The sequence below is a fragment of the Marmota marmota genome, unplaced genomic scaffold (assembly GCF_001458135.2).
Source record: "Marmota marmota marmota unplaced genomic scaffold, marMar, whole genome shotgun sequence".
NCBI classification, from domain to species: Eukaryota; Metazoa; Chordata; class Mammalia; order Rodentia; family Sciuridae; genus Marmota; species Marmota marmota.
The window spans coordinates 2,274,719-2,288,178 of NW_025999930.1; the positions used below are offsets into that span (position 1 = coordinate 2,274,719).

The 13,460-nt window shown below is 39.0% G+C and overlaps 1 protein-coding gene across 1 annotated transcript in view; it reads left to right on the forward strand.

Moving 5' to 3' along the window:
• Positions 1 to 13,460, forward strand: part of LOC107159664 (contactin-associated protein-like 3) — a 204,593-nt gene that overhangs the window by 134,857 nt on the left and 56,276 nt on the right. Inside the window, 3 exon segments of the mRNA XM_048800526.1 lie at positions 4,253 to 4,424; positions 8,671 to 8,777; positions 11,853 to 11,972. Of these exon segments, the coding sequence (XP_048656483.1) occupies positions 4,253 to 4,424; positions 8,671 to 8,777; positions 11,853 to 11,972 (399 nt within the window).

Genomic DNA, 13,460 nt, shown 5'->3' on the forward strand with positions numbered 1-13,460 from the left:
TGTGTGTGTGTGTGTGTGTGTGTGTGTGTGTGTGTGTGTCTGTGTGTGTGTGTGTATAAGGTATACATAACATAGACGAACATCGTGTATGGATTACCACTGTCAAATTTATTAACACATCCATCCCACCACTCACAGTTACTATTTGTGTGTGGGAAGAGGACTAAGGACACTTAAAATCTGTTCTCATCAAGCTCCCAGTAAACAATACAGTATGATTAACTACAGTCACCATGCTGGCTTACTTTGTTTTTAATGGGGATGATGAAAAGAGATTGGGAATTATGAACTGAAATGCATGTCTACCAGATAAGCTTCATTAAAGGGTCATGTGTGGGGACAATTTTAAACAGGCCACCCTTTATGGAGCTTCACTTTATCATGCTGCTCCATAGGACAGTCACAATGATAAATGATCATGAGTACTTATTTTTTTCGCCTGTTTTATTGCATGGTACATGGTACATATGTTCCCCAGAGCCTTGGCTTCTCTAGAATATCTTAGGTATTTCTTGCACCTGATAAATGAAAAGCATGTTTTGTCCAAAGTGACTAATAGTTTAACTTTACCAGTGATTGCAACTTTCCTTTATTGCTAAGGAATAACAAGGGAAACATTTTACTAAATCAAGGAACATGGCAACCTTTCCTAAGCAGAATATCTGCCGGCTCTTTGAGTGCAGCTAGAAAACATCACAGCCTTGGAGAGGGAGCTCAGAGAAGGGAGGCTAAGGAAGGTGTGATAAATCTTCATCTTTGGGATGTTCACATGGAAGGTCCTCATGTCATTCAAATTGCCAACAGTAAGATGTACTTGCCAATCAGTGCTCCAGCTGCTGGTGGCATCAGGACAGCTTCACATCTTGCCACTTTCTTCCTAGAGTTGTTTTGATGGAGAGAGTGCAATATTAAAGGAAAATTCATCTTTAAAATTGACGGCAAGCCCACACATCATGCATCCCATTGTTCCAACATGGACCATCCTGTGAGCACCTTCAGTGAGAGTGCAGGACACTGTCCACCTGTGAAGCTCTGCTTGCTCTCTTCCCTCCCATTCTGAGGAGTGCACATCTGACCAAAGTTGCTTTAGGATGTTGCTTCATGTGATAGATTTTATAACAACCCTAAGGGGCAAATAGTCAATAAAGCCAAGAACTATCATTTCAAAAGTAAGAGTTTATGAAGCTCTGACAGGTAGGAGGGAAAATGCCATCCAAACTCTTTATAATAACAAATAAAATTAACTACAGGAGATTATTATTATTTGTCAAACAATGAATATTGTATCACCACTTACAGTTTAACATTCTGCCTGTGAGTTATAATAATGCCCAGGCATTCAAGAGCACATTTCTATAAATATGTATGTGCTAATGTAATACATGCTTGTTACTTTTATTTATGTCATAATAGTATTTATTTTTACTAAGATCATTACAAAAATATTTTGAAAATATTTAATATTTTTCAAAAGAATGTACCTATTCCATTACATGAATACACCTATCTTATTTATTACCTCTGCTCTTCAATTTGACTATTGTTAGACAATTGTCCTCTCTGCTTTTATTTTTTATAAAATTATATAAAAATTACTTTTATAAATATTCTTGAGCTTGTCTGTTTTTTTAGTAAATTTTGAATTTTCTCTATGCATGCCTATTTAACTGAATTTACCCATTTGAATGTAAACCTTGGAAAACAATAGATTTAACCATTTTTACAATGTAAAGTGGTTAAGTTGAATTGATGCACATGAATTAGAAATAGATCATTTCTTAACATAGAAACAGCCTCTGGTACAGCTAATGTTCATTACCCAGTTTAATACATTGAAGACCACATGATCCTATTATTGTTACTACTACTACTACTACTACTACTACTACTACTACTACTACTGCTGCTGAATATTGAGCCCAGGAGTGTTCTCCCACCTACCACCTAAGCTACATCCGCAGTCTCTTTTATTTTGTATTTTTGAGACAGGGTCTCTAAGTTGCTGAGGCTGGCCTTGAACTTGTGATCCTCCTGCCTCAGCTTCCCAAGTTGCTGGGATTACAGGTGTGCACTCCAGTGCCCAACTCCAGATTCTTCTCAAACATTGTGCATTGCAAGCTTTAAGAGGATTTTATTCCATTCCATTCATTGATTGAATTAATTCCTTGGTTCCAATAAAAAGAATCTTCATTGCCTGTTCTTTGAAATTGTACAAGTGATCGATAACATAAAGTCAAAGACAGATGAATGAAAACCACCTATGTTCTGTAATCATTCTTTAATTCTTTTTTTTTCAAGCAATTGTTGAATTAAGTTTGATACTTTGAGGTTTTATTTGAATTATAGTTCTTGAGTAATGCACAGATGTTAAATAATCCATGATAAAAAGCTAGAAAATAAATGTACCCTTGGTCACACTGGTAAAATAAAGAAATAAATTCCAAGTTACAGATCAATCTAGAACCCATAGAGCTATGGCATTTACTTTTTGCGGGGGGAGGTACTAGAGATTGAACCATTAAGCCACATCCCCACCCCTTTTGTGTGTGTGTGTTTTATTTAGAGACAGGGTCTCACTGAGTTGCTTCAGGCCTTGCTGAGTTGCTGAGGCTGGATTTGAACTCATCATCCTCCTGCCTCAGCCTCTCAAGCTGCTGGAATTATAGGCATGCACCTGGCAATACCTAATATTTAAATGATGTAAAAAATAAAGAAATTAGATTCCATAAGCTTGAAAAGAATAATGCTGTGCAGTCAACACAAACAAGTTTTTTTAAAAATAGGGCAAATAATAAAAAATTTCAAAAGCTAAAATCTCATGATACACAATCAAAATTATTAATTTGATTTATGATGTATTTGGCATTGTGCCATTAAGAAATGAGGCACCCATTTCATAATAACAACAATATTTACTAAATCAAAATTAGACCATCTATGACCCATGACTTATTATATAGGCCAAAGCAAAGAATTGTTTCATATGTTTAAAATGTTGTTAAGAAAAAGAAAAAGCAAGGAGAATATTTGATAGAGATCATATTGTGCTCCTCAGAACCTTAAGCATTACTACCTAGCCTCCTACAGAAAACATTTGCAGACTCTTGTTTTAGATAAATGCCTTATAATTTGATTCTGCAACAAGTCCCTTTGTAATGTTTTCCTTTAATAGTAGTGTGCACTTTTATCCCTTCTCTTAATCTGGCAACACGTGAATCTAAGTTCCATTATCAAGTTATGTACTGTAGCTCAGCAGATGGTGGGAGAGTTCAGATCACTAATTTTCTACATGTTTGAATTTATGTGTGGGTAATATTGCCTAATTCAAATCAAAGCTGTGGTCTTGCTCATACTTGTTAATGTAAGTATTGCTCTTCCACAAAGCCCACACGGTCAAGGTAAATTATATCATAAGCATTACCATTTGTAAGTTAGTTGATGGGTGTGATGAGACTTTTAACATTTAACTTATTATATTGGAAATGATCAAGTGTCTGTTTAATTTCTGTTCGCTCATGGAACAGCCTATACTGTTCTTTTATTTATCATTATGTGCCCTAGAAGTGAGGTGTCTCCTTTTTCTTTTTGTACTAAGTTGTTAACACTAGAATGTAGTCTTTGGTTATATATGTGACTAAAGCAGCTAACAAAATAATTCTGTTAATAGAAAAGCCAATCTAAGTATTTCTGTTCAGTCAATGTAAAACTAGTTTTAAAATATTCTCAAATGCACACACATTCTAACACACAAAAACACCTCCAGGGTAGATATTAAACATGTTTAGATACATAGGAGCATCCAACTATACTTTTAAGTAGCATTTTCCACACTTCATAAATACAGAGGCTCTTACATGAAATATGGGCTATGACTTGACTTATTTTAACTTCACCTTCATTTTAATTTCTCTTACTAATGCTACATGATGCCAAAATATATTATTTCTTCTTCAATGAAATTTTAAAAGCCAAACATCTCTTCTTTTTGATGTACATTAATTCCTTGTCATGAATTTTAAATCTTACCCCCCCACACTTTTTAAACTTCTGAATTCCAGGTATTATCCGACATTTGATCAACTCTGACTTGTGTCCTTCTCACCTATCTAGTGAGTGATGCAATGTGTCACCTCCTATCAAAATTCATTCTTCAAGAATCCGTAAACAGGGGAAGCTGCAGTCCTCAGAATAAATGCTGTGGACTAGCTTGGTGAGGTTGTGGATTTCCTCCTGTCTTTGTCTCTGTGTGCAGGCTGTCCCGACAACAGCTCAGGCTCTGGATGTGCAAGTCTTCTGGGAGGGTTTCAAGGATGCCTGAGGCTCATCGCCACTGGTGGCACAGTGGTGGATCCCATCTCGGTACAGCAGGGGGCGCTGGGGAGTTTCAGCGATCTTCAGATAGACGCCTGCAGCATCACCGACAGGTAGGGGCCTCCTGGGCCATCTCAGCAGCCCTGCCTCCAAAGCTAAAAGGAAAAAAAGGCAGACGCATGGGGGAAAAGTGAATTTCATTCTCTTATTTTATTCTCTCTTTTTATCTACTATCTTTCTGCAGGGAATAAAATAGTCATATTACAGTGAGGATTCAAAACCTTCATTTTTAGTTGTATAAACTGTGTTTTTCAAATGATAGCATTTTATAAAAAGGCTTATGTATACCTTAGGAATTTTAACTAAAAATGGCCCCATGTTACTGGGCTCTTAGTCATCAACCCAGTGCTGGCCACCATGCCACTTGTGGGTGGCCATGCTGAGGGGCAGTGTGTCTGGACAAGGCACTGTTGTTTTCATTTGTGGGGTCAGCTACCAAATACCAAATCTATTCCATGGAGCAGATATGAAGTAATCTCTGTAACAGTTTGAGCCACAGAGGTTGGTGAAGATAGTTGTGTACTGACAAACTCAGTGAAATATGGAGACTGCAAGAAAAATATTTTAATTTTTAAAAATTAAGCCTTCACACAGTTCATACTGCCAGTTATGCCTTATCTCTATTACTTTTGGCTGAAAAGTTATAATCACTTACCTGAATGATATTTCTCTATATGAAATGCCTTATTGCCTTCCCCTTGGCATGTGCCATCAATAAATAAATGCAGATTATGACACGTAACTATAAGTGTGGAAACATCACACAGTACCCCACAAACCTATACAGCTTTAATGTCAATTAAAATAAAATAAAGCCAAGAATTAATGCTATAGATTAAAAATAAAAAGTTAATACAAATTTTAGAATGTCCAAACTTACTGCCTTCTACTTTATAAGTAGTTCGTTAGTCATTCTGCTTTAAACATTAGCCATAAAACTGTCTTCTCCCCCTAAACATGTTTCGGTTTACAAAGCATAGTGATATTTTAAAAGAAAATAATTTCTACGGATTGAAATTTTCACTACTAAGAACTTGATTTAACCAAGAATAATTTCCCCTTTGAAACTTCTGTTGATTTGTAGGAAAACAGCCAGTCAAGGAGGAAGAGTGTATCACAAAACAATTGTTCCCAATAACTCCTACTTTTGCCTGTGGGGTTGGAATTCTTGGCAGAGACTCAGGACTGTATGGACGGGACCAGGCTGTGTCATGGGGATGGTGGTTGGGAGCTGGTCACCTGTGTCTGGAGATATGCCATGGAGCTGGTTACCTGCTCTTTGGGCACCAGCTCACCAGGCAAGATGCAGGACCCTCAGCCAACAGAGGCTCACGGGGAGGTATCCCAGGGCTCTCACTGTGAGGACTGAGGGCAGTCAGCTCAGCTGTGATGCAAATGTGTGATTTTCTCCTTTTGTAAGTCATTGATATCTTGTCAAAGACCCCAGATGTGATCTGTTCACATCTTATCTGTTATGAAGCGCTATGGTTTGGATGTGTTAATGGCTTCCTCAGGTGGGAATGGAGAAACCTCAGGAGGTGGGGCCTAGAGGGAGGAAGTTAGGTCACTGGGGGCGTGCCCTGGAAGGGGAAGTTGGGACCCGCCCCTTCCTGTCTTTGCTTCCTGGCTGCCATGAGGTGAGCAGCTTCCTCTGTCATGTGTTCCGCCATGATATGCTGCCTCAGCCACTGTGTGCTGTAACACTTCAGAGAAGTGTTTGTTGCTGTTATCCTGTTGTTTTGGTAACAGGGATTGAACTCAGGGGCACTCAACCACTGAGTCACATCCTCAGCCCTATTTTGTATTTTATTTAGAGACAGGGTCTCCCTGAGTTGCTTAGCACCTCACTTTTTGCTGAGGCTGGCTTTGAACTCATGATCCTCCTGTATCAGCCTCCAGAGCCACTGGGATTACAGGTGTATGCCACCGTGCCCGGCTCAGAGAAGGGTTTTAAGGAACACTTTTAAATTCTTTTCAAATGGGATTACAAATGTGGGTTATTCACTCTTTCATTCTTGGGTCAGTGTATAGAGTCCAGCCCTTCAACATGTTTTTAAAACAACTACATATCATAAGCAATAAAAATGGGAAACCTGGTGCTACCATGTGATACTCTAAAGAGTAAAAGAGCTTTGCTATTTCCCTTCTCATTCAGTTTGGAAATCCTGAAAACTCACCTCTAAATATCCTGAACACAGGTCTATGAACCACTCTCGCCCTTTTGGGGAATTAAAAATTATTTTAATTCACAAAATAGAAATATGTCCTTCAAACACCAAAACTAAAAAGCCTACTAAAGGTATGGGATATGAAGTCACCTTTTTTACCAAAATTTTAGGCTAAGCAAAAAACAGCCATGTGTACTCGGGATGACATGCTGCAGAGCACGGCCTCTTCCTTCAGACTCTCATGACCTTAGCGTTAAAAAAAAAAAAAAAAAAAAAGTCCACCTTTGCCTTCCATGCCCTGTGTCATGGTCCAGGCCACCTGGAGCTCCCTGAACAGGAAGGCCTGCTACCTCCCCACTAGAACTGCCAGGTGGCACAGGCTCCCCACCTCTGCACACTTTCTCCAGCATTAGTCTCCTTTACTCTGGGTGGCTTCTCTGTACTACAAGTAAAATTACTGACATGTTTAGTTGAAAAAAATTATGATGAGCCTGTTCATATGTTTCTGATCACTTAATAGTTCTTCTAAGATATTTTAAGTAAAACTACATTATCAGCAGTGGTTTGTAATCTTCTTATGATTTGTGGAATCTTCAAGTCAGGTTGATCTTAAAATTTTCCATATGTTAACGAGAAGGGGAAGAGGGGCATGGGCAAGGAGAACGGGAAGGGGAGGAGGACACCTGCCAATGGGCCTCCTCCACCCCGGCCTCCCACCTTCTTACCTGTCGGTCTGACATCTACTCATTGCTCTGGATCCCTGTCATACTTTGACCCTTGAAATATTTGAAAATTGTGATGCTGATTGCCCATAATTATTCTCCTCTTAGACTAAACTCTCCTTAACTTGAGGTAATTAGTCAAAATCTTGACCTTAAACTTGTGGTACTTTGCTGGGGTGCCAGCACGTGGGAGTGCTGGGGGCACGGGCAGGTAATTTCGTGATCTCTTCTTCCACAACCTTTTCAGTTTCCTGGAAGGATCCCTTTGAAGCCCCTGGAGACTCCTGCCAGTGTCCACATGGTAGCTTCCTGCCTAGCCTTGGTCCTCCAGCCACAAGCAGGAGGTCTCACTTCCCTCCTCCCCGCCCCTCTCTGGCTCCTGCTCTGGGCCCCTGCAGGCAGGGCCAGGTCCTAGCTCCCCTGCACCTGCCTTTCCAGTACACACTGCTTTTCCCCTCGCAGCCTTGGCCTTCAAGTGCTGGGCCTACAGCGCAGAAGGCCAGTGGTGTTTAGGTCCTTCACTTCCCTCCTATCTCCTGAGCAGCATTCTCAGCCATGGGACAAGGTGGGCAGGGGCAGATCCCAACACTGCCTCTGGGAGGCCACCATTTCTCCCTGGAATCTCCACACTATGCTTAGAAACTTGCCCGTTCACCCAGCACCCTTCTCCAAGTTCTTCTAAGAACCTGGAGGCCAGTAGGCTGGAACAGCCTCTGCAGCTTTACAGTGGGATGCAACAGAATCCAGAAAGCTCTGAAAGTGCGAGAACTCCAACTCTGTTTTTTATCATGATTGTGTTGGCTATTCGGGGTCCCCAGAGACTCCCCATGTACTTTAGGATAAATTTTTCTATTTCTAAAAATAAAAATTTAAAGCCATTGACAATTTTATAGACATTGCATTGAATCCACAGATGGATCTTAACATTGTTAAATCTACCATTAATTGATCACCCATTCTGAATCTAAAGGGCAACACGTGGACCTAACTTAAATGTTCTTCACAATTCCTGGAGCTATGTTGCATTATGATGGAAGGTGCTCCTGTCTTCCTCTCCTCCTTCTCTGTCTCCTCTTCTTTGAAAAATGTCCACAATGTAGTATAATGCGTGGCAAATTTTATATTTGTAGTTGATTTTGCCAGCCACACATTAAGTTAGTATTTTGTCACAACAACAAAAAAATATGACGTGTTGAAAGTTGTCAAAGATACATAATGATCAGTTATAGGCCAGTAAATGTATTTAAATAAATATATCATGGTGACCAGAAAATCTTGATGACAAATCACTAGTAACATGGCATTTTCTTGGGTTGCTATACTTTTGCATTAATCTATTTTTAGTAAAGAGGATTTTTATTTTATGCAGACTCACCAAGGAGACTACAGCCGTATCTGTTTCCTTACAGATGCCTGCCCAGCTTCTGTGAACATGGGGGTGCATGTGCCCAGTCCTGGGACACCTTCTCCTGCAACTGCGAGGGCACAGGTTACACTGGAGAGACCTGCCATTCCCGTAAGCCTTCCACCTCATTGTCCTCATTTCTGTGTCTTTGTCACTTCATTTCCTTTTCATTCATTGTTTATGTGTGCCTGCATCTTTGCGATCACATATTCAAATAAGTCTTTATTAATTAAAAGTAATTAATTATTAATATTATCAATTAATAAATATTTAATAATAATTAATTTCTAGATTATATTTAAACCACCTCACTTTATTTTATCATTAATTAGTTATCCCCCACCATGTTGGGGATCAAACCCAGAGCCTCATGCATGCTGGTAAGCACTCTACCACTGAGCTTTGTCCCCAACCCCAAGCTCATTTAATACAAGGGTGTTGAGACAGTGTACAGAAATATGGAGTACTAAGTCGGTTACACAAAAGAAGCTGGTAAATATGATGAATTAGGTATGGTAGAATAAAAGTAAAGAGTAGAATTAAGCTAGATTAAATCAGGAATGCATGATGTCACAACTCATTCCTTTCCTTGAGTTGGGCTGTAGTTTCAATTGAGAATCCTTTTAATCAAAGAAAAGTGGAAAAATACTCAGTTGCCTGGCTTTCAACATTTATTATTAAATGTAATAAAATTAAGTATAAAAATAATGGGATGGAAATTATAGAAGAGGCAATTAGATATCAGCTAAAAACTAGCAGACCTTTAAGGTCTCTTACAACTGTAATTTTCCTTGGTGGTAAGGATGATTATAAGTGAATAATTATAAAAGTATGCATTTATGGAGTACATAAATATATCTATCCTCATGCAAATAGTGATTTGCATGAATTAACTCATTTAACCCTAAAGCAGCTTCAAGAATAAAGTACTATTATTATCCTCATTGCAAACTGTGGACAGAGAGAGGTCAAGTAACTTGACCTTTAGGCTACTTAAAGGCACCCTGAGGATTTGAACTTGAGGAAGTAGGCTCTAGAGCCTTAGCTCCAGCATTTGAAGGGTGCTCCTCATACCAGAAGCTTCAGAGTCACTGGGAATGTGTTATAAATAAAGAACCTCAGGTCTTATCCAAACCTATTGGACCTGAATCTCTTGGGATGGAGCCCAGAGGTCTGTTTGAACCAGCTTTGCACGTGCTCCTAATAGACACTGTAGGAAGCACTTCTAGGTGACTTGCTATAACTTGTCTATACTGCCTCTCCCAAGTAGACGTCATCTGTCTTTAGTGAAGAATCATCCTCTATCTTTTAAAGCCCAGACTAGTTTATTGACCACTAATTTGTTAATGATTAGAACGTGCCAGAAGCCTTGAAAATATCACACACACACACACACACACACACACACACACACCCTTTTTTTTTGTTGTTGTTTGAACTTTTAAAGGTCTCTTCTTTCTGTGCATCTCTGCTGACATTTCTCCACGTCTCCTTGCAAACAATTTGCCCTTCCCTGGGTCTTTAAGGAAACGGTGTAAGATAGGAAATCATCACTTCAATTCCCTTGCACTGAGGTTCTACTTGAAACTTATAGTAACTCCTTGTGACTTCTTTAATTTGATTTTTATAAAAACTGTAACAGGAAGGCAGGGTGTGGAGTGTTATTAACTCTGCTCTCTGCATGCAAATGAGGCTCAGGGAGAATCCTGTGCTCCCAGCTTGAGGATCTGGACAAGAGCTTCTCAAGGGAGCAGACAGTCCACGGCCATCTCTGCTGCAAATGTAACTCAGAGGAAATCTGAGGGAAAATATCAGAAATTTGAAGAGGAGCTATTCAGATTTCACTCTGATGTAATGATTTGGTTGCTAATTGTGGTTCTCCATAGTTGTGGCTTCCAAAGAGGTACACCAAGCAAAGGTGAAATTTCACCAAGCCCACAGTCAAGGACCGTGAGACAAGACTGCTTAGAGTTATAACAGGTCATTTTTGTTTGGGACACTCATATAATTATATGTGTACACATTGTCATTTAAGTCAAGAAATTAATATAAAACAAGAATTCTCCTAATTTGTTAACTATGCAGGTCTAATCATTGTCATTAATATGAATGAATCCGAGCAGGCATTTATAAGTTTGTGCATTTAAATAAATATACAAGTGGGAAAGAATGACAGAAAAGCAATCTATCCTACTTGTGTTTTCATCTAAGAAGTTTGTTAAATAACTCTGTTGATTTGGACCATTTACCGTGGGGCCATTCTCATTTGATAGCTGGTTGTATTTACCTTAAGATTGCTTAGATTTAAGATGTCCTCTTGCAAAGTTTTTTTCCTCCTGTTTTGCAAAATGAGAGAGAATAACTCTCATCCCCTTCCTTGGGCTTTGCTGCGGACCCAGAATAAGTCAACCTCATCCAGAACAAAGAAAATTACGCAGATTGGGGGCTAATTAGAATTGCAGTGCAGGAAAACACAGATTTAAGCAATCCTGAAAAATGTATCCTGAGGTTTTACTAAATGGCAGAGAATTTATAACTTTAAACCATGAGGGGGTTGGAAGTGGCATGACTTGTTGGAAGGTATTAGGCTGCTGGCGAAGGTTAAGCTGTTCTGTAAGGAAGGGAATTTGAATAGAATCATGAATCCACAGCAGATAGGATTCAGATTCACAGATTTCTCTAAAATGCCCCTTCAAATTTTTGACACTAGGCTTCAGAATCTTCATCTTCCTTGCTCAAAAGCAAGAGAACATTTACATAGAGAAAATACAATCCTTAGACTTTGTCCAGTGACCTCCGTTTACATAGAGAAAATACAATCCCTAGCCATTGCCCAGTGACCTCACATTCCCATGAAAATCTTCATTTTAGTCACCAGTACCCTTTTTCCTTTTTCTTCAAATAGAACTATATGCCAAATATTTGTTCAGCACCTAACGATGTTCAACACTTAAATCCATCTTGACTTGCTAACGTCCTTCTCCTTTGTTAGTGAAAGTAAATTTAATTTATAATATGTCACCTTTCTGTCTTCTACCTAATCAAATATAATGTCATACAAACTAATAAAAATGATGTCAGATAATATGTATCATGTGTCTGTAATTCAGAAATGGAAACCTTTGGACACTAATTAAACCAATTGAGGGATCCCTTCTGCTTCTGATGGATGGTGTTCTCCTACAGCGCTGTATGAGCAGTCCTGCGAGGCCCACAAGCACCGAGGAAGTCCTTCTGGGCTTTACTATATTGATGCTGATGGAAGTGGCCCCCTGGGACCGTTTCTGGTGTACTGCAACATGACAGGTACGTTAATAACCTTCAGAACTGGATATCAACTGTTTATGCCCATGATCAGGATACACCAGGGAGAGATTTGCTAGTTGGCAGCATTGTTAAAACATGCAACTTGATATATTGGCTAATTTTATTGTCAATAAAACTTCCTTGTATTTCTTATTTACCTTGGTTGGGTTATGGGTGAAACTTAATGTTCTGCTATGGCTGCAACACTTGTCACAATTACATATTTTTCATATGCACCATGATGACATATAAAGCTTTGGTTCTGTGATTTACATATTTTAAAAATTTAGAACAAAAAAGAGATCTTTAAAAGTACTAAGAAATAAGATATGTATGTATGTGTGTGTATATATATTTTCAATAGCATGTAATTTTTACAATAAAAGAAATCTGATTTGTGTTAATATTATAAAACCACTCCTGGTTTAGGTATTATTACAAATGAACACAGCTTGATTGTTGAAGGTTGCCGTAAAATGCCTCTTAGGTAATTAAATTTTTACAGAAATCTGCTCTAGCGAATTTCAGTGAGCTCTCTGGAAAGAAGAAATGTGAAATAAATAGTTCTCATTTAGTGTGAGAGAAAAGGTTGTGAAGTCCTGTGAAATTGGACAGTGACCAAATGGACCAGCAAACACCTAGAAAAGAAGGAAACAGACAATTGAAAGTACATAGAAATTTAAAATGCTTTAGTGAAGATTGCCAAAGAATGTTTAAAATGTGAATATTCCAAAAATTTAGAACCACGTGATCAGCAAAGTGCTGAAGATATAAAATACAGAAGTCCCACCAACAGAAACTCACCATCTCCTAAACTCCCTGATTCTAACAATCATACTTATGTGAGAAGGGTCCAGCACCCAGTCATGCAACTTTCCTGGGGATCCCTTGCTGTGGTTCAGCTTCTTCACAATGGGCTCTTGCAGTAAAGTGGTCTTGGCAAATATCAAAGGACTCAACCAAGGTCACACTTGCAAGGATCTTGTCATTGTTTTAAGATGAGAAGAATGAGGCTTGGTGAAGTTGGTAAGGGAAGCATCTAACGACAAAATCTAGTTAATGACAGAGGAATCACTAAACTCCCCTAGAAAAAGTCATCTTCTCTCTGGAGGTTGCATTGCTTATAGCAGATTAAGCAAAAGCAATTAAAAAAGGTGCTGTTGTCAAATATTGTTCCACTCGCTTGAAAAATGCATGTAGAGTAATAAGCTTTCAGGAGCCAGTGGCTTCCATCTGTCTTGCTAAGGAGTTTGGAAGTCACCGCTCCATCTTACTAAGTAAAAAACTGGACAAAATGAAAAAATCAATGACTCTTCCTAGATCTAGCAAAGATGTGAAGTCGCAGAGCAGACTGCTGCCCCCCCCCCCCATTGGAGAGAGAAGCAGGCAGACACAGAGAATCACCACTTCCCAGAGCAGAAAGCCCCAGGCACACCAGTGCCTGGGTGGGAAAACCTAAAAGGTGATTGACAAATGGCTGGAGTCCCT